This window comes from Vigna unguiculata, chromosome 1, assembly GCF_004118075.2.
Source record: "Vigna unguiculata cultivar IT97K-499-35 chromosome 1, ASM411807v1, whole genome shotgun sequence".
NCBI classification, from domain to species: domain Eukaryota; kingdom Viridiplantae; phylum Streptophyta; class Magnoliopsida; order Fabales; family Fabaceae; genus Vigna; species Vigna unguiculata.
The window spans coordinates 38226533-38248792 of NC_040279.1; the positions used below are offsets into that span (position 1 = coordinate 38226533).

The following is a 22260-nucleotide window of genomic DNA, read 5'->3' on the forward strand; positions in this document are numbered from 1 at the left end:
TACACAGTAAGGATGTCTATAGACTACATATGACCCAGACTCCGAATTATGATTTAACAATATCGTGATTATTATTGATATCTAAACAAACATGGTTTTTTGTGCTTCTCAACTTATTAATCAATAGTAACTAAAGACATGGAGGTTTAAGTCAGGTACAATAAAAGAACAACCTAGTACTGTGACTGAGCTTGACAATGAATTTCAGATTCTGAAACGCGCTTCTTGTATTTTGCAATGTAAGCTGTGGCTCTGAGGTCAATGACAGGATCAGCCACCCCCCATCGTCCCTTGTCTTCATCACTAGGCCACACTTTGGTCCCAGAAACCTTTGGTCCTTCATCATAGTAACTGCTGTAACTGCTTCCTCCTCTCTGCTTGTTGTTGCTGGATTTGAATATGTTGAAGACAGAAAGAAAAGAAGATTTCCGTTGCCTGTTTCTGGCAGCCATGGTTATGGTGAGGAGAATAGTGGGAAGAAAAACTTGTAGGAGTTGAGGTGTTGGGTTACTTGTTGGAGGGTGGAGGCTGAATTTATAAGCACAAGTTGGGAACTTTTTTAAACTGGGATTAAGGGTGGAGAATCCGATTCAAACCACTGTTGTGATCAATATTCATGGTCCAATTAAAGCTGACATGGAACATGTAACACGGTTCCATCTTTTGGCAAAGGCACATTTTCTGTGGTCCGCTGGTTTCACTCACTCATAGACTTGGTCTTGGCTATGCCCCATTCCCCCTTTGGTCATCAAAACTTCACAATTGCTTGGGTTCCATCTTCCACTTACCCTTTCCTCTCTTCGTAACAAACATTTTTTTGTAATATGCATTGACAGCTATTACAAACCTCACTTTTTAACCACACTTTCCAAGCAAAAAGATATGAACACACTTAACAAACCTAGAAAATCTCTAGTATCTAGACCCATCTGTTCCATGTAAGATTTCACTAAGTCGTTGGATATCTAAATTTGAGTTTGAGTCTCTTGTGAAAAAATTAACCCCTACAGGGATGAAGACCGATAAATTGTCTCTCTTAAGGTTTTGGTTGAAAGCACTCTTGATTTCTTATTTGTGGGTTACGTTTATATTCATGTCTCATTGATGTTCTGTAACTATAATACACAAAATACGATACGTCTATTGAATACGACATGTCAATACGTTTATTTGAAAATAATAAAATATAATCCGTGATATATTGATACTAAAAAGCGTACAATAATTCTAATAGATATAATAAATATATTATTGTTATTACGAGAATCTAACTTAAAATCATATTTAAGTTGTCAAAATAAAAAATTATAAATTATTGTCATTATAAAAGTATTATTACTTTATAGATTATGAATTGATAAAATATTTTAAAATATTGAACATGAATATATGTCGGACATGAATATCACGAGACACGGACACATGATTCATATTAAAGTATCGGTGCATTATCGCGACTCTATATAATTGTTTCTCGAAAGATCCATGAGTGATAAGGTTGGTACTCGTGGTCGTGGTTTGTGAAATGGGAAAGTGAACGCTGTTTACTTAAGTAAGTTACCTGCTTATGTAAATAACATGACATTAGCAACAATAATATAAGGTGTAGTCTGCAGAATAAATAATCATGGTCGTGTTTTAACGAAGTGAAAATTAGTTGGAAGACAGCTTTTTAGATTGGTTCATGCACAATACAGGAGCGTAAGGTCCAGCGGTTTCTGAGATTTTTTATAACAAAAGGAGAGTCTTAATTAAGTGCTTTTAAATAAAGTTGATTCTCTCTGGGGTTAAGTTTTTCTGTTGAACCGCAGAACGTACTTGGTGGCTTTAAAGTGGTGGCGCCCTGTAACCCAAAACCTCGATTGCAAGTTTTAACATTCAGAGTACTCATCCAAAAAATATCACAGATTAACAGTAAGCAAGGTACTGCTGTTGTGGACAAATGAACTTTTTCGCTTTTCTCTCAAATATCTCTCAAATATCTCTCAAATATCTCCATTCATTAATTAAGATATTTGCAAGGGCCATGGTTTGGAATACCCATTTGTACTTAAACCACACCCTTTAATATTAATATATTCCTTCTTTGCATTACAACTGCTATTTTAAGTCTTTCTTCTGATCATGTTTTCTAGCTGTAATCACTTTTAATTAAGCTTTTCAACGTTATGCTCAACAAAAGAACAATTCAGTCCTGTGTCTAATATTTCAACTACAAAGATTTGTATAATTAATAAGTAAAGTATAAATCTTTTATATTAATTATATTAGTGCGCCCTTAAAAGAGTTTATCTTTAGTTATATAAAAATTGTCCTGAAACTTAACATATTCAGTCTTATATTCAACCTTTTCCCTCATCTTCTTCATTTATTTTAAAAAATTACTTGCTTTTTAACCGAGCATGCAAAATACGGATCAGTGGTCCGGTTTCTTTAACACTTGTTTGTTTAATAATGTTTTGTAGCATGTCTCATGTAATAAATATAATACTATAGTGTTAAAAATGATACATGTTCTGCTAATAAATATATATATTATGACTATGTGTAAAGACTCTGATTAAAATCAATGTGGAAAAAATGTTTGCCTGAGCTGAAAGTGAGTAGAACATGGCTCAAGCTTTCTTTCAGGGTGGTATTATTGTAGTGTGTAAATGGTGATGATTAAGATGAGATTTCTTTTCAGTATGATTTGATGTTTTTGTGCTAGCCTGCACCATTTCTAGTATATTGCCAAGAACATTTGTTATTTATTTTGGGTCATCAAATTATTCCGCTCCTCCTCATTATTTAGTTTGAGGAAAAAAAAATAGAGAATATTATAATTTGATCTTTTGAATGCAACAAGCTGTTTCTCTTTCTCTTTATTTTTATTTTTTTTCTCAAATTGGAGAGAACCGAAAACATAAGTTCCATAGAAATTTTATTCTTTCTTTTTTTATGTTATGAGGCAACCCAGACAGGAAAAGAAACGTATTTTTTATTTTTCTCTTCCTCTTGTTTCTCTCATATTCACTTGTTCTAAGCATATTATAAATAATACCCACTTTGAATAAGGAGAGCAAATTTGGAAGAATGAAAAATGAAAGAAAAGAAAAAAAAGAGAGGAAAACTAATAGGAACCACATTCCAATAAGTACCGAAGTTGTTGTTGATATTGAGATGAACTCAATGTTACGAAGAATGGACCTAATGATTCTTAGGCCCATTCTTCGTGATATTGAGTTCATTCTCAGTATCAACAACAACTTCCGTATTTATTAGACTGTGATTCCTATTAGAAACAATATTTTTACATTACCAATTAAAAAAAAAAGAAAGAAAGATAAACTTAAATAGATAAGAAGTAAAGAATTTTATGCCTTGAATCTATAACATTCAAAATTGTCTCTTACAGCTCATGTGAAACTTTCTATTATAAAAAACTTATTTTGAAAAATGATCATTTATTTGTAAAAAGTAAAACAAGCATACTGAGTTAAAGTAATTTTTCAAGTTTTTAACTGAAACAAGAAATTACATTATTTATATATATATATATATATATATATATATATATATATATATATATATATATATATATATATATATATATATATATATATATATATAAAAGTAATACAGTAATGTTTGCAAAAACAACACCAACCAAACGTAGGCTTGTTTCCGTAACTTTGATACGATTCCGTATAGTTATTCTTGTTCTTAGTTTCCACTTTTTTTTCGGCCCAAGCCCTAAACACAGAAAACGTATCTAAAGACACACTTTTCAGGTTTAGCCCAAATTGAATGAAACCAACCCAATGTCCAATCCTTACATATCCACCACTCGTGTTCTTTCTCTCTCTTCTTTTTCCATTTTTCTATTTTTTTTTCCTTTTAATATTAAAATATCGATATTTTTGCTTTCAACTTGATCCTGTTTTTTCCCTCATCTTATCAAATCTGAACATCTCAAGCCCAAGACCCTGCGTTGAAATCTAACCAGGACGATAACGTTGTTTCCAGAATATACGCTATTCATCCTATCATCAAGGTTGTGTACTTTCTCATACAATAATATTTCCAAATCGTGGTTTTGTTCTTAGAATGTTTAAGCCAGGGTTTTCTGGATCTGATTACAATTTTCATTCCCAACAGTTTTCCTTGTTTTGTTTTGGTTAAATCTCAACAAAGTAGTAGATTTCTTTTTCCAAGGTGGGGGAACTCATTAGCTGAGTTGTGTTGGCCTTTATCATTACAATTTATTTTTATTCTTGTACAATTTGCCCTGCACTTTTCAATCTATGTTGGGTTCATGTTGTGTTTTCTCCTTTCAGCTTATTTTTCCACCTTGATTTAGTGAACAGTGCACCCACTCTCCGGTTGGCTATGTCTTTACATCTTATGTGTGATTATTGTTTCCTGTGTAGATCCAAAATGGACTATCGATGGACTAATGGTAGGCAGGATACAGGTGGCCGTGACAGGAGGCAATCTAAAAAGGAACAGGTAATTGGTGCCCCCCTTCTCCTCAATTGAGTCGTGTGCGAGCTTACATTAAGGTTTTTGATATGTCAATTTTAAAAAGTTGAACCTATCTCTGTAGTTGTAGTGAATATGATTATGAAGACCGGAATTTAGAAGATAATGATTGCTGGTTCCATCTGGAAAACTTGTGTTGCCTTTTACTTGTGTGTTTTTTTAAGACACTAATATATTTGTTTGCTAATTATGAATCTATTCATTTTTAATATTTTTTTTATCATAGATATAAATTTTAAAAATAGCAGCTATCTCTGCTTTTCCGCTATATCATTTTTTGTGGCTGGGTGCTATCTGGGATTTAAAACATTGTGTATTATATTTATACTCGATGAATATGATATTTTGTCTTTGAGACATGTTAGATATGCAATTATTACTGTGATTTCCATTGTATTGAGATGAATATTTTTCAGGCATATCATGACTCTCTTGTTGAGGATTTGTCAGATGATTTCCGCTTGCCAATCAACCACAGGCCAACAGAAAATGTTGATCTGGACAACGTAGAGCAAGCATCTCTGGACACACAGTTAACATCATCTAATATTGGCTTTAAGCTTCTCCAAAAGATGGGATGGAAAGGAAAGGGTCTTGGGAAGGATGAACAAGGTTTGTACAGTTCTTTGATTTTAACAATTTGTTACTCTGTTTTTGAATATTTGTTTATACAATGCACTTACCCATTGTCTTAGCTTCTGCTGTGCTGCACAATTTTTCCCTTCTCCTTGGTTCATCTTGAATGTCTCCCTTACCCCTCTGTGAACCCCTCTTCATAGTGTTGTTAGAACATGCGTTTTATGTCTATTTTTTCCCCTTTCTTTATTCTTCTGGAATGGTTGGAATGAAAGCAAAACTCTCTCTGGCATGACTTATATCTCATGGTGCTTCTGATAAGCTGACAGATCCCAGGTCCCATTGCTGGTGGTTTCCAATATATAAAACTTCACTTCAAATCTTGTTATTTTGGTCTTTATTGCTGCTTCATTCAGTCATTCAATAGATCAACACCTAGTAGTAATTTGTTCTAAGCGTAGAAAGGATTGCTGTAATTTTTGTTATTTTATTCCAGCATTTAAATTGATTTTCTATTTGTATACCATTAGATCTTTGTTAATGTGACCTTTAGCACCCTTTTTAATTCTATGCAAAGTGCTATTTGCACAAGCTTTTTATTTTTCCTTCTGGGTGAAAAGTTGTATTTTTCTCTGGTTCGTGCTAAATCGCATCATTTATTGAATCACCTGAGTATTTGCACTTGCCTCTGATTCAAACAAGGATTTTGGCAATGAGTTCATTTTTTTCAATTATTGTTTTGATAATATAATGTAATGTTCCTGATTGAGGGGATGCTTAAGCTGAAAGTGATGTGATTTTAGTATTGTCCTTTATATTATATTTCAAATTGACTTGGCATGTGTGCAGGAATCACTGAGCCAATTAAATCTGGGATTAGAGATCCAAGACTGGGAGTTGGTAAGCAAGAAGAAGATGATTTCTTTACTGCAGAAGAAAATATCCAGAGAAAAAAACTTGATGTTGAGTTGGAGGAGACAGAAGAACATGTGAAGAAGCGGGAGGTATGATTTATCACTCCTTAGTAGTTGGTCTTAGTGCAAAACCCACATAGTAGTATCGAGTTGATGTTTATATTTTCTCAAACCTGCACCCCTCATAGCAGAAGGCTGCATATAGCATATATGCATGTCTTTTGACCGGATTGGTATGTCATAAGGAACCATCAAGTTTGGAAGGTCTTGAGAATTTCCTGCAGTTTTTATTACCTGGTGGCTTCTTCTGCCTGCTTCGTGCACATTATGAAAATTCAGGTGTTAGCTGAACGTGAGCAAAAAATTCAAACTGAAGTGAAAGAAATCCGAAAGGTGTTTTATTGTGATCTCTGCAACAAGCAATACAAATTAGCTATGGAATTTGAAGCACACTTGAGCTCTTATGATCACAATCACAGAAAGGTAAACAATTTGACTAACTGTAACTTGGCTCTGCTTTTGTTAATTTGATTTCCAAATTGACTTTTTTTTTTTCTCGTAATCCTAAATCCTTGATGTTAACTACAGCGATTCAAACAAATGAAGGAAATGCATGGTGGTAGTAGTCGAGATGATAGGCAAAAGCGAGAACAACAGCGTCAAGAGAGAGAAATGGCAAAGTTTGCTCAAATGTACCCATTTGCTCATATGTCCATTTATTTTTATTCACTTCTTCCCTTTTTGTTTTGATCATGGGTGGGTGGGTGGCTAGGGGACAATAGTCTAATTTTTATCGACTTTCTTTCATGTCATTTGGTTTTCGGTTTCCTTAATGTCTATCAGTGCTGATGCTCAAAAGCAGCAACGGCTTCAACTGCAACAAGAGTCTGGATCAGGAACAGTGTCCTCCGAATCTAGAACTGCTACTGCACTTACAGATCAGGAGCAGAGAAATACTTTGAAATTTGGGTTTTCATCTAAAGGCAGTGCTTCCAAGGTATGTCCAGCTGGTGTCTAGGGTATGAAAAGAAAACAAAAATTGTCCATAGTACTTGGGAATTTGCAGTGCTTGCTGTTTTTATACATCTCAATGTCAAATTCTTGATACTGTTTTGTTCCGATTCAAGTCTTGCATACTTTCAACCCTGACAATCCATTTAGTGTTCCTTTTGCATGCTAATAATATCATTTTCTTTTCGAAAATGCTTGGCAGATAACATTTGGTACCATGAAACAAAATGTTGCAAAGAAGCAAAGTGCCCCGATCTCCTCTATATTTAGTAATGATAGCGATGAAGAATAAAGGAACATTACTCATGCAGTGGCGTATCAGTATGTTGTGACATTTATCTGGTTTGGTTTGCATTAGATGTTTTATTAAACATTTGCCACCATCCTCAGTTCAAGAGGAAGAAAACATTTGGAATTTCACGATAATTTGGTAGACCAGAAATGTTATCTGTTTATCTGTGTGACAATATTATGTAAGGATTTTATATTTTTTACGTGGGTACAATAGTTATGTTAGTTTCCGTAGTTCCATTGATTCTTGAATCAAGATTTTAGGCCACGGCCAACAACTTGGATGTGTAGTTTCCAATATGTTGCAGATGAAAATTTATTAGGTTGTCGTTGCTACTGATGACATAAAACAGTAAAACAAACAACCTTTCGTTAGCTTGAAGCTGAATGCTGTGAATTTGTGATTACAAAGCTTTTGGTTAGATGCAGTGATGTACTATTCTCAGAACTCATTGACGAAATGAAGAGAACTTTGAAGAAAGTTTAGGTTGTGGGAGCTTATATTTGTTAGACGTCGTTTGCTACAAGGCTTGTGCATTTACTTTCACGCGCGGAGGCATTATTCATTTTTCCTCGATAATTTAATTGTTCCACTTGTTCATTATGAATATATAAGTTTATGGGAATAAAAAATGAAGTTGTTAAAATAGGTGATGTTGAGTACCCAATTTTTTATACAATCATCTTACAAGTCTATTTTTATTATTGAATAATTTAGTTTATATTTCAGTTTAATATTTTAATATCACAAGATAGTCGTCATATGGTTGTTAAAAAGATTTAGTAGATGTATCTTTTTCCCTGTTTGATTTGCTCATCAATTCGTATCTTTTAAAATTTAAACCTGTTAGATATTAAAAAATTGGATTTGGATACTCTCTTATTTGCTGTCAGCGGAAAAACACTATTTAGGAAATTCTAATCATTTATTGTGTTCATTTATTAAATCTAAGCGTTGCAATAAAAGTTACTAAAACCGTAAGAGTAATGAGAAACAACCATTTAACGAATTAGTCCATTTTTATTTCAACATTATATATAGTAAAAAACATTATTAGACAAAATATCCTGTCAGTGATAATGAAGATAAGATCTAAATCCTGAAAAGTTAGATATATATTTAAAAGTTAAATTTCAACATTAAATAATTAAAAAATAAATATTGAAACTTTATATCAATAAAAATATAAAAATACAGGTAGAAAAGAGAAGGAAAGGAATGGAAAGAGAAAAAGATTTGGGAAAAAAAATGGGAGTGAAGAGAAGTAGATACATGAAAACAAACTTCACATAGGTGAAAGAACAAAAAAGTATAAAAAATATTTTTAAATTTCTAATCTGATAGACATTTTAAAACGTATAAAAGAAATAAATAAACCACCTTAAAACTATGTCTAAACACAACATAAAAAAGCAGTCGAGAAAATTTATAGTGATAATCCACAGGCACTGGTTGTGGGAAAGCATGATGAAGTTTGGCATGAGTATGGCCCAACACTTCCAACTGTAAATTTATTCCTACGTCTTAAAACGATAAAAAAAAGTCCGTGATTCCATAAACAGCTACAGATGTTACAACAACTTATTTACATTACACTAAAGGCTACTGAAATGATTTCAAACACATCTTTCAGAACCATGATTACTCATCATCACACAGCTTGAGCAAACCCAACTTGGAGATTTCCGTAGTCAAAGATGGTGTGATATGCCCTCATGAAAATATCCCCAAGAATCCTGCATACACATATACACTACCATTCAGGAACAAAGCTTACATGGATAATACACTTCATTCATGGTTGTTCTGTACATTCTAGTGATCTTAAATGGATAAATAATTTAACAAGTTAACATACCACAATGGACCCCGTGGAGGAGGAACATCAAAAGCCATAAACCCACTAAGGCATACTTCTGTAATGCCTTCTCCAGTTCTCAAAATATACTGAAACCACAAAAACATTCTTAGATCACAAAGAAGAACTAAATAGCTACCCTTAATCTATCTATCTATAGATAACAGTATAATCATATCCACCAAAGCCAAGCACAGTGTAATTTAATTTATGGGAATGTTCAAACCCTAACCTGCTCTGGTGTAAGGACAAAAGGTTTATCTCCAATTGTGAATGTAATGTTTGGCAACTTGGAAAGACTACTACAACTTATCACAGACTCTCCAGAGGGACTAGGCAAGCTCTCACACAGCTGCCAATCATCAGAACAAACATCAACCACATGTCAGTACTCTAAACCATATATATATTACTGCTTGAGCTTGTGGATGGGATAATATGAAGGGCATACTTGATTCACATAGTTGAATACTTTGTCCTTTGTTTGTTTTTGTTTTAGTTGATTCTGGATCCAAAGAACAAGCATCTGACAAGAAGAACACAAGGGAGTATCTCTTGCTGTCAACTCACTCTGTTCCTTTTCAGTTACCATTTCAATCCCAGGGCTGCACAACAATAGAATTCAAAGTGATTTAGGAATCTGTTTCAGCCAAAATATAGAAGGTTTTTTAGCATGAGTGAGGTCAAGTCAAAACATAAACTCTCCCAATGGCAGTAGAATAGAATCATAGAGTAGTAAGCTAGTAAATGCAAATGTAATGAAGGTTCCTTGACAGTTTTTTTAAACAACTCGTCTTTTCTTATTTGCTAATGCATGGAATTGATACATCTGACTTTTTAACCTTGATAATCAGAAAGAAGTATCAAACATTCATCCAATCTCTTCAAAGTATTACCAAACTAACTAGCAATTAAACAAATATGGTGAAAAAGCAGTGCAAGGGAAGCAGAAAGTGGAGACATCTATATAAAAGAGTCATAGACCTTTCTGACCTCTTAGATTGAATCCTTTTGGCGGAACATAAACCAACTTGGGAACATATGTCATCAGGTTTCACCTACAGAACAAGATCAAACTCATTAAGGTCCAAAGAGTGAAAATGCAAATGGGAAAAATATCACAAGCCAAAAAAAAACCATGTTCAATTCGATACCTACCCCTGCTACCAAGAGATCCCATATCATCTCTCCATATTGAGAAACGACATCCTTACATTCTACACTGAGAACTCCTTCAGCTCCAATAGCATGGTTGATTTCAGCTACAACAGGCTGAAATTAATGGTCAACAGAAATTATAAATAAGAGTAAATAAGCCAAAGATTTCCAGAAATATGGAAGCACATACAGTTGGACCAGCCAGCAAAGATGTTCCTGAATCCACAATAGCAGCACAGCCACCCGCACAAACACCTAAAAAGCATTGATATGTTTCAGAATTAGAAGTACATTAATCAAAGCACATGCAACAAATAAGAGAGAAAAAATGTCATTTCTCATACATTGATGTGGAGATATAGTTTGTTGACACTGTATTTCTTGAAAACAAAATCAATTCAAGTATGAGGAAGTAAAAAGTCCATTACAGATTCACTCCTTATACCATATTCCAAATCATCTTAACCACTCAATGACTCCATTAGTAAATCCCAAAATAGAAGTTTTTATTGTCGAGGAACAATAAAATCACCTGTAGAAGCACCTCCAATGAAAAAATCTCCAATTTCAATCTGCAAAAGGAAACTTTCATGTTAAAGAATTTTCTGGTGTGTGAATACATAGGGTTTAGGTTTAGGGTATATATATACATACATACATATATATATATATATACATACATATATATAAGGAATTCCTAATCAAATAAATTGTGTGCTTTTGCTAACCTGCCAGTAACCTTTTTCAGTAACTGGAACATAAGTGTGGTCTCCTTTGAAGTGCTTCGGGTTAACACCCCCGAAAACTAGTTCACCACCTTTTTTCGCATTTGGATCCCCATTCAACCAAAAAGAAAACACCTTCTCACTGATAAGATTTTGCTCCACCATTTTGTACCTGTGATTTTATGATGGACTGGTCAGTTAAAGGCCCGAAAAATGGAAACAGCTCTGATAATGAAATTAGGTATAGATGAAACAACAAAAGAAAGATTGAAACACACCATAATGGAACAGCATTTTCAACTGAGATCTCCTGAAATCCAAGTCCCAGTATTCCATCGAACTTTGCTGACAGAAAGGAAAGACTTCCTTCTCGGGTAGCTTCAATGAAATCCTACAGTTCACAGTAGTAAAATATGTAAGCATAGCTATCTACAAATATATATTGAGTGGGAGCTCACAAAAAAGTACTCACCAGTTGCTTGACAACAGCGTTACCAACTTTAACACTATCTTGACTGAAGTAACCAGATATTGATCCAGATCCATAGTTTATTTTACATGATGTTCCTGAACAACAAGGTAGTTACAAACTGACGATTAAACTAATATTACATGACATACAATAAGGTATACAATATCATATAAGTTAATGCATACATCTAGCACAGTACCACTTTAATCAACATGAATAATGACAAAAAGGAATTACCATTTTTGATATATGTTCTGGATTTCTTTGGCTTGTACCAGTTATGGGTATAGCAAGCAAGCTGCGAGAGAAAACTAGTCAATATGATAAGCTTATATGTACATGTTTCTAAAATATACAAGTTAAGTTGAACTCACAGAAAAGTAGCATTTTGATGATGGAACCCAAAGGTTGGAACTACCAGTATCAAACACAACAGTGAAGGTCTGAGGGGGTGTGCCAATTCCAATCTCACCAAAATACTGAGCATCCAAATAGTTTTTCAAAGGTACAATATCTTCACCCTTTGCCTTACCAATAAACTGATCATGCTCACCCATAATTGGCCTTCCAGATCTTAAACCTTCTCTTGCCTTTCTAGCAGCATTAATACTATTAAGATCTAGAGGTCTCTTCTTCAAACCAATTCTTAGAATTCCGAAGGAGAAAGATGGAAGAAGGGAACATGTTAAAGCCCATAAACAAAAGGCCACCAACAAATGCTTTTGCCCATGGTCAAGGAAAATCTGCCGTAAAAGGTAATCAGAATGTAAGTTGAACTGAACACAGTCCTAATTTTACACAAAAACGCAAGTAAGAATGGAACAATAAATGAAATAAATCAGTTGAGACACTAAGTCCTTGTAGTATATTCTCCACACAGACAAACTCAGATAAATAAACAGAAAAACATAACCCTCTTTTCTACATATATGTAACTGTTCGGGTAGTAATTACTCCTACCATCATAATCACAAGAAAATTTTTAGCTTCTTATACAATCTAGATTATTGGTCATCTAAAACAAGTCAACTTTAAAACAAAAAAATGGCATTGTGCTATTTCCATGTTTGGTCAACGTGGCAGAAAGGAAAAGATATTAACTTTATTTACAGTTGATTTATCTTTGTGTCCTCCATGGGAGTTATAATTCTCCACCCGCTTAACACATAAAACATAAAGCACATAGAAAAAAAAAATCATAATAAACAGAATCAGTTCACTGTACTAATGTTACAGACAATTTTACACAGATCTCCAACACCCACATACCAATTATACGAACAGATTCCACAAAATCCAAACTAAAGGAGAATAAATAGGTAATTTGGGGTGGATAGTTAGTAGAGGACAGAAGTCAACTGGATTAAACTCATCATCATGTTCCAAGATTAAAGATTGAAAACCAAAACAAAAACAAGATGAAGAGGTAGAGGAATCAAATGGTTGAACACACTAAGATGACAAAATTTTTTGAAATAAAAAACAAACCTTTCGTAGCTTAAAGCTACTGCAGATGATAATGTTGCTGCTATGAGCGCCCAACAGATGAAATGGAGAGAACTCCGAAACACACACACAAGGTGGAAGGTCGTATCGAATAAATAATAATTGATGGATGTCGATTCATAAGTTAGCAGTAACTTGCTATATCTGCAACCTAATTAACATTATCGAATAATAAAAAATCATTTGCTTTAGAAATATCTGCTTCAGACCAAAAAATTGCAGGTCGTATTTGTGAATTTTTTTTATGTTTAGATTGGCACATGTCTGTTTCTGCAAAAAAAAATAAAATGTTTTGATTACTTTTAATCAAACATAATTCTTTTCCTAAGAGTGAAAAAAAAAGTACTACTTTTTAATGGACTATGTTTTTTCTATAAACTTTATCACTGATTTACTTTTAAATATTTTTTAAAACACAAATTATTCTACACTTTCTGTAATTTAATGGGAAACTTTTTGTTGTTGTACATACATGATGATATATGATGTGAAAATATTAAATATTTTAAACTATTTATATAATTAACAAAATTAAATTTTTAATATATATTTTATTCTTTTGTTTTCATGCTCACACAATAAACAGCCCCTTTGGTGAGATTTAATAACACTATATCACATCACATCAAAGTTAAAAAATTTAGTATTAGCCTTTGTTTCTTTTTTTTTTGCAGATAAAACTTCATTTTATTTATTTATTTAGGGCATATGATGTGAGAAATGCATGATTGATAATTTCATATTGCGAGTGAAGTTTTTATGATCGTGATAGAACTTTTAATTATTATTGATTCACTGTTAGAAAAATAACTATAACATAATTATCCTTTCATTGGAGAAAAACATAGGATACACTTAACGATAACAATCAATAACATTAATGATTTTCCATTTCATGAGTAGGTGTCGTGTTTCATTCCGCATAGAACCAATCAGATTTAAGAATAATATGTTGAGATATTTCTTAAATGTTTACACATGCTAACCAAGGATACCAATTTATTTTTCTCAAAGAAACATTGTTTCTAATTTAGTTTATATTTTGATGCATTACGCAACCTAAGTTTTCCGTATATTGTTATATTATGAATTTGAGCAAAATAATTTAGGTCAACTAATTTGATTAAAAATATCCATCCAGTTGGAGAAGTTGGTGTGAGGGTTTAGAAAATTGACAATCATACAGATAAGGTACGCAAAAAGAAAAATATTGATCAAAATTTCGATAAAAAAAAGAAGAAGTATGTCGTGCTATATTAAAATACTCATGTTTTTAATATTCGAATGTGTCCTATTATAGCATCTCCTATCACTTATCATTTTGATGGGAAAAAAAACATTAGATAAACACATGAAATTACATAGCTGGATTCCTTTTCTACTTTTAAAAATCATTTTATATAACATTTAAAATATCTTTTAAAATTAAAAATTATAACTACATAGATTTTGCCCGTTTGAAGAAAGATAAAAAGAGAGAAAAGATAAACAATGTAATAAAGTGGATTAAAACTAAATTATAAAAAAAAAAACAGTATGAAAATAGTTATGATCGTTACATATCTTTTAAGGAAATTTCGTAGAACTTTCACGTTATGGCGTGATTTTCTTTTTCGTTGGTTTGCTTTTATTTCGGCGGAAAGTGATTTTGTCCTTCCAATGATCCAAAAATAAGTCTTTTATTTTGAATCCAAAAGCAGAACATTGAGTGGTTAACTTATGTTCCTCGTAATCCCCAATGGAATACTTAAACTAAATGATAACTACCAACTATATTGACTGTATTATTTATTGGACATCTTAATGGGCTTTTTGTTCAAAAACCCAATCCATAAAACCCAACCCTGGTCCCAATGACAAGTCTTTGTACTGATGCACTTGATGATTCTATGCACTTTGAACATGGTTTGTTTTTGTTTTCCCATTAACCATTACAAGTATTACAATGATGTAATGTAATACCATTAAATTGAGACACAACGCAAACAATGTTATGTTTGTCTCTACACATGTTTGTCATTGCAATTTTTGCAATAAAATCATTATCTGAACGTAACGTAAGACACCACACCACGGTAAGTTAGGTAATGTTATACTTGCATTGATTCTGTTTTCGTAACTCCACAAACTGCTATGTTTGTTTCTGTTTTCTGTCTTTCAATCTGAATTTAACTCTGAGTCACGCGAAGTCATGGAATCTTTGAGAAATTGTTGGTAGTTTGGTACACTATATTCTGCTACCAATCATGTCATTATTTAGGTTTTTATATATTATTGGGTACTTTTGTCTCTTTGCTTGTTAATTTTAATCGGTTTTAAATTTTAACTTTGCACACCTAATCATGTCACCAAATTGCTGATAACATCACTTTATTATCCGTCATGGGAAATTAGTGGGTGGTTTACATTAATTTATTTTCATTTGTTAGATTAAGTTAAATAGTATTATTTTGTCATATATATTTCGTATAAGATTTCTGTTCATCTATTTATCATTTTGTAATGTCATTCTTGGAGCCAAGTTTTATCGTGTCATTTTTCTTTTCTTTTTCGCTGCTACTTTTATGTTTTGAGAGTCCCTTTACAAATTAAAAATATTTCTATCTTTTTTGTACCACTTATTTGAGTGCATAACAAGAAATAAAGGAAGACTTTCGTGTTAAAAAATTGTGAGTGAAACTCACTATTGTCAATTAAAATTTGTATAGTGTAAAGGATAAATTTAAGGGTTAAATATGTTTTTGGTCCCTTAACTTTCAGTGAATTTTGGAATTAGTCCATTTTGAAACTTTGGACCAATTTAGTCCTTCATCTTTCGGAATACGTGGATTTAGTCCTTTTAATCAAATTTTGTTAGGTTTATTTGACATTTCAAGCACGTTTCATAATAGTATTTGACTTAACATTAAAGCAAAAATGTGTCAAACAGTATAAACAACTCAAATACAATCCTAAAATGCGTACGAAACATCAAATAAACCTAACAAAATTTGATTAAAATGACTAAATTCACGTATTCCGAAAGATGAATGACTAAATTGGTCCAAAGTTTCAAAATGGACTAATTTCAAAATTCACTAATAGTTAAGGGACCAAAAACATATTTAACCCTAAATTTAATAAATTCACAACAATGAATAAATCGTATTTGAAAGTCACAAAATTCAATACTTCTTTTAATTATAAAAAAGTCGTATATATCATAAAAAAATTCTTTTGACAATTTTTTTAATAGTAAAGATTCTATCAAGTTATATAATTTCTGCTTATTTATTTCTTCTCAAGTTGTCAATGTCATGCACGCATGAGTTTTTCTTTAAAAAAAGGTTTTATTTAATAAAATAGTAGTTTCATAAAGTTTAATCTATCAAATATAAGAATCATGTGAACGAAGCACTCCGGGGGTGTACATAAATTGTAGGTGTTACTTTCTATATTTATTTTGGGTTGTTCGCCTTATGTGATTGAGGAATGATGTCAATATCTTATGTGGTTCGACTCAGGTTTTATCGGTGTTTGTTCTCTCCAGTAAAATCTCTCTATAGACCTAACAAGTGGTATCAGAGTCGATGGTTAAAATTGGCTCAGAAGAGTGCAATATGGTCCTAGTATCGAAAGACTCCCTGACAAAGGATTCTAGGTAAACATGTTCTATTAAGAAGAGCAGCGATACAGAAAAGGGGAGAAAAGAAGTACTCGTGGTTGGAAATGTTTCCGCGGGAAGGGGAGTGTACTAATGTGGTTAAAGAGACTCACCCTTGAGGAGGAGATTGTTAAGAATCCAAGTATGAGTCTAAGTTCCACATTGATCAAAAATGATAAAGTAGAGCACTGTATAAGGATAAAGACCCATAAATCCATTACTTTAAAATTTTGGATTGAGAATAATATCAGTGACTTATATGGTAGGGCTCACGTTACTCCTTCTATAATCCTAACAAAACCTTATATTGACGCTACCACCCTAGATCAGAAGTATAAACTCTAAAACTTGATTTTTGTTAACTTATATTTATAATATCATTTCATTCTATCTTTTTACCTCATTGTTCTTCACTCTGGTATGGGAATAATTTAAAAAACCTAATTCCCAAATTTTGAAGTCAATCAACAACAGTACCAAATCTACTTTCCCAGCACATAAGAAATTGAAAAAAAAAACAATTCAATACTGGCAAATATAAATATAAAGAATTGTTTTTTATATATATCATGAAAATATAAATAATTTATTTAGAGACACTTTAAATAAATCTGAAAATGTGTTATATAGAATGGAAAAAAATGAAGAAAAAAGAAGTGTGAAAATAAAAGGTGACTATTATGTTATAAATATAGTGGAAATAATTTTTTTTTACTCAACAAAAGTAGAACTGATTTTTTTAATTATTCAAATTTAAAATTGCTTCCTAATTATTAATATTTTTATTATTATCAGTGTTATTTTCATTTTTTATATAATAATAATAATATAATGGAAATGATAAAACGAAGGGGATTGATTATATTGGCAGCGTCGGCGACACATTTTTTGCACCACTCAACGTCTCATGTGTTTGCACAAACAACCATTTCGTATTTGTCGTCATTTGCAATGATTGAAACAAAGATAAAAAGCAACAAAAATATGATACTTTGACATCAATTTTGCAAATTTTGAACATTTGTTTATCAAACCTAGATTTAATTAACGTGATCCATAGCAAGTTTAAACCTGGTATAATCGCATCGATTTTGATACCTCTGTAGAAGGTGAAACAATGAGGTTTCTGGTGTTTCTTGCCGTGTTAAAACTTCCCTCCGCCGTTCATTTTTGTTAACTTTCTTTTGCAAGTGGTAAGTAATTGAAAACACAGTTTTTTATGTAATTTATAAAAAATGAGTTAAGACGTGAACACAGTCACGCATCCACAATCCCAATTTCTAGTTACTTCATAAAGTGATTCCTGGAAATAGTAGTAACCAGTACCGTGTTTGATCTGCTTTTATTATGAATTAATTAATGTGTTAAATGGAAGCAGAGTAGAGGTAAACAGGATTAGCCACTTGTCCTTGTTTCCCTCATCTATCTATAATGTACCTTTCTTTTTCCTCTTTCTCTCTCTCACTCACTCGCTCCTCTCTTCTCTTATGGTGAAATTCTCGTTGCTCTTCTCTTCAATTTCTCGATTCTCGTAATTCGCAAGCCCAATGTCTTCCGCCACCGATAACCATATCCACGAAAGCAACCACCACAACGGTTCTCACATAGCCAAAAAGCCCAAACTCTTCTCATCCGTTATAACTGCCTCGGAAATCGAATCCGAATTCGGCCACCACGACACCGCCGTCGCGCGCATCAATAACGGCAGCTTCGGCTGCTGCCCCGCCTCCATCATCGACGCGCAGCACCGCTGGCAGCTCCGGTACCTACGCCAGCCCGACCACTTCTACTTCAATGACCTCAAAACCGGCATCCTCCAATCGCGAACCCTAATCAAGGACCTCGTCAACGCCGACCACGTCGATGAGATCTCCATTGTCGACAACGCCACCACCGCTGCCGCCATCGTCCTCCAGCACACCGCATGGAACTTCCGCGAAGGAAGATTCCAGAAAGGTGATGTCGTCCTCATGCTTCACTACGCTTACGGTGCCGTCAAGAAATCCATGGAAGCGTACGTCACTCGCGCCGGAGGCAATGTTGTCGAGGTTTCCCTCCCTTTCCCTGTTAACTCCAACGACGAGATCGTTTCCGAGTTTCGGAAGGCCTTGGAGAGAGGAAAAAGTAACGGAAATAGGGTTAGATTAGCGGTGATTGATCACGTGACTTCCATGCCGTGTGTGGTTATTCCTGTCAAGGAATTGATTCAGATTTGCAGGGAGGAAGGGGTGGACCAGGTTTTTGTTGACGCTGCTCATTCCATTGGATGCACTGATGTTGACATGAAGGAAATTGGTGCTGATTTTTACACTAGCAATTTGCATAAGTGGTTCTTTTGTCCACCTTCAATTGCGTTTTTGTATACTCGTAGGAACCCTAAGGGTTCTGGTTCGGATTTGCATCACCCTGTGGTGTCTCATGAGTATGGCAATGGCTTGGCTGTGGAGAGTGCTTGGATTGGGACCAGGGATTATAGTGCACAGTTGGTTGTTCCTGCTGCGGTGGAGTTTGTTAACCGGTTTGAAGGGGGTATTGAGGGGATCAAGAAGAGGAATCACGAGGCTGTTGTGGAGATGGGGGAGATGTTGGCAAAGGCATGGGGTACTCGGCTCGGGAGTCCGCCGCATATGTGTGCTAGCATGGTTATGGTTGGTTTGCCTGCTTGTTTGGGGATTGGAAGTGATTCTGATGCTCTCGAGTTGAGAACACATTTGAGGGACGTTTTTGGGGTTGAGGTCCCGTTATATTACCGGCCCCCAAGAGAGGGGGAAGTTGGGGTGATTACTGGATATGCCAGAATTTCCCATCAAGTGTATAACAAAGTTGATGACTATTACAAGTTTAGGGATGCGGTTAACCAACTTGTGCAAAATGGGTTCACGTGTGCTCATCTTTCGGGTTGAAGAGGTTTGGTCTAACCTCCTTTGAATGGTACTTCATTTTTTAACAATAAATGTGTGAATGTCGACTTTGCAATTGGTTGTGACTGCAGTAGTGTTGGTGATTGTGGCCTAATGTGGTGCCACTTCCTTTGAAATTGTCATTGTAAATATAAATAATAGAAGTTAACACCGGCAGACACTGAAATCCACTGCAAATGTTCTTCCACTCCAAAAATTTTGTTTCTACAGAATTACAGCATCACTGCGGTTTGTTCCTTTATAGTTTATAGTTTATTTGTTGGAGGAGTAATGGTGCTGTTATAACTGGATTGAAAACATCATTGATTTACATAAATATTGGAAAATTTCAACATCTTATTAAAATTTCATTCATCTATTAATTAATTTAAATACCTTAAGAAAGGTTTTGAATCTCTAATTTTTTATTTTAACATGTTCCACTTATACCTAACTTCACATAGCAAAGACCCTTAGGCACCGGGATACCTTAGTTTAATGTTGTTTGAAATTGATGATGATGTATATTGTGATCATATACATGTGGTGTTATTTTCTTGCCATAGAAATATTTTGTTCTGTACTTGGCCATTGAAACCAATACTTCTGTAAAATACTTCGTACTGGAACAAGAAGATTCAACAAAGGGTAAATCAATATTTCCTTAATAAATCATAAAGCATTACTGAAAAAAGGTGCCACTCTGTTATATCATATATTATGTGCTCTTAATCTCAGCAAAGTCAAGTGCTCATTTTCGTTGGCACCATTAGTAAGTTCAAACGTATATTTTGGCTTTAGAACATTATTAAAGTTATAGAGGCAAAATATTCTTTTGCAACTGTTAAGAGTCCATTTTATGTTTAACCAAAGAAATTTAGTTAGTTGTTTTAATTGTTTTGTTTGTAATCTTATGGTTGTGTTATATTTGGTATTACTCTTATTGGGGTGATATTCTTTTATTTGCAGTTGAGATGTCTCACTGTTGTCTTTCTGATGAATAAAAGCTGCTTGCAAGCTTGACTAGTTGTGATGGTTTCGGTACCATAGACTGCAGGTTTTGCTAAGAAGCTACAGTAATTGCTCATTTTAGCTTTGCTCCGAAAAATTCCTTAGGAGTAGCTTCAATGTCGAGATCTATGGAAATATCCTTGTATATAATCATGATCCTGTGACAATTTAAGCATAAAACTTTTCCATCATCTTTAAGTTTGATATTTTAGGATTAATCTTGCACTGCTTTTACTTAGTTTCTGACTTCCAATGAAATGAAGTGAAAATAATTATTATACACTCACACACAGACCCCTTTTTAATACAAATCTTTTCATCAACAGAGTACGATATTTTACCCTACGGTTAATTTTTAATTCTTTAATTGTTCTTACTAATTTAATTTTCAAGTACCTTTTTAGTTCTCAGAAAGGATCTTAGTTGGTCGATTTCTTATCAATCATATCGGCCCATTGAATATCATTATGACATTTTCATTTTAAAACTATTCCCATTCCTCCATTTCTGTAGGTTTATATTCCCACAAACGTGTCCGAGTACCAAAGTTGCATAGCCATAAAACTTCCTACCACATTTGTGTAGGTTTCCCATGCCAAAATGTTGGACACATGTCAAACACTCAGTGCTCCCTGTTCCAACAAGAAGCCCTATTAGCAGTCATCACCCCCACCCTTTTAGGCATGAATCTATCCTGCAGCTAAAACGTATGTTAAAGAGGGATTTGGCTTAGTGATTGCACTGTGCTCTGTTTCTGTGGATTCTGTTGTGTTTTGGAAGTGATACATATATGGGGGAACATGGTTCGATGAGCTGTAGGGGTGGATTCTGTTTGGATGATGGAGATTTGATTTGCTCCTTGAACTAAATCTTTTAGATGTTGGTTCATTCTGACTGTTCAGGTTATTTTATTTATGATGATTTGGAGTGTGGCATCTATAGTTTTAGAGGTAGTAAGGGTGTTTCATGGTTTACAAGGGACGGATTCCAAGATTGCAACAATAGATGATTTTAAAAGGTGATAGTGATTTTCAGGGCTCACATGACATGGGACGTTAGTGTGTTTGGTTGCACATTACAAAAGGTGGATGCCCGTATAATGGAAGTAAATTGAACTAGTTCTTTGTTAGACTAAAATTTTGTAATACTACATATGCACTTTATGTCTGATAATGATTTGTTGAATTTAACCAAATGTTTTCCCGATTTTACTTTTGTTAATGGTTATAATAATGTTATCTTATTTAGAATCTGTTTTCCTTTTCAAAGTATATTGGTACTAAAAGTAATGAAACAGTTTTCTGTCCCCTGTGAAAGGTGAAAGGTTAAGCTCCTGTGATTATGTAGTTTTATTGAAGTCTCCCGAGCTCATATTTAACATCATTGTATCGTGGAAGTAAATTACATTTTGAAAAGAAAAATGAAATGGAATAATAAAAAACGGAAAACAATGTTTTAAATGGTACATGTGAACAAATTTGGAAGGAAATGAGATGGATTTACTTGTGTTATTGGTATTTGAATTGAGATTCTGATATGGTTAATTATTTAAACTTAAATTGGATTTATCTATATCCATTTGAAAAAAATATCAGTGGATTTTATTTTATTTTTTTTACATTTGAGCATCCATGGATACTTTGCATGTTCCTTAGTAAGGTCAAACACAA

General features: G+C 33.5%; 3 protein-coding genes across 6 annotated transcripts; 2 read left to right on the forward strand and 1 right to left on the reverse strand.

Annotated features, from left to right (window-relative positions):
- Positions 1-3835: 3835 nt before the first annotated feature.
- LOC114192201 (G patch domain-containing protein 8) lies at positions 3836-7594 on the forward strand. 2 transcript variants are annotated; one of them, XM_028081846.1, is made up of 8 exons: positions 3836-4036; positions 4413-4491; positions 4941-5136; positions 5950-6104; positions 6354-6497; positions 6603-6706; positions 6858-7011; positions 7228-7594. In XM_028081846.1, exons 2-8 carry the CDS (start codon positions 4420-4422, stop codon positions 7315-7317), a joined length of 915 nt encoding a protein of 304 aa, XP_027937647.1. In that variant the 5' UTR covers positions 3836-4036; positions 4413-4419; the 3' UTR covers positions 7318-7594. The 2 variants fall into 2 exon arrangements, with proteins under 2 accessions (XP_027937647.1, XP_027937654.1); XM_028081853.1 differs by having other exon boundaries at positions 6858-6997.
- A 1117-nt stretch (positions 7595-8711) lies between these two features.
- On the reverse strand, positions 8712-13312 carry LOC114186131 (phytepsin-like). Of its 2 annotated transcripts, none has more exons than XM_028074168.1 (14): positions 13019-13312; positions 11905-12273; positions 11768-11828; positions 11531-11625; positions 11337-11449; positions 11062-11230; positions 10866-10905; positions 10524-10588; positions 10334-10447; positions 10169-10233; positions 9627-9780; positions 9408-9527; positions 9176-9264; positions 8712-9053 (listed from the first exon to the last, which is right to left on the reverse strand). In XM_028074168.1, exons 2-14 carry the CDS (start codon positions 12085-12087, stop codon positions 8969-8971), a joined length of 1353 nt encoding a protein of 450 aa, XP_027929969.1. In that variant the 5' UTR covers positions 12088-12273; positions 13019-13312; the 3' UTR covers positions 8712-8968. The 2 variants fall into 2 exon arrangements, with proteins under 2 accessions (XP_027929969.1, XP_027929962.1); XM_028074161.1 differs by having other exon boundaries at positions 10160-10233.
- Positions 13313-18052: 4740 nt separating this feature from the next.
- Positions 18053-20872, forward strand: LOC114186808 (probable L-cysteine desulfhydrase, chloroplastic). 2 transcript variants are annotated; one of them, XM_028074848.1, is made up of 2 exons: positions 18053-19610; positions 20549-20808. In XM_028074848.1, exon 1 carries the CDS (start codon positions 18227-18229, stop codon positions 19580-19582), a length of 1356 nt encoding a protein of 451 aa, XP_027930649.1. In that variant the 5' UTR covers positions 18053-18226; the 3' UTR covers positions 19583-19610; positions 20549-20808. The 2 variants fall into 2 exon arrangements, with proteins under 2 accessions (XP_027930649.1, XP_027930640.1); XM_028074839.1 differs by having other exon boundaries at positions 18054-19586; positions 20549-20872.
- The last annotated feature ends 1388 nt before the right edge of the window (positions 20873-22260 follow it).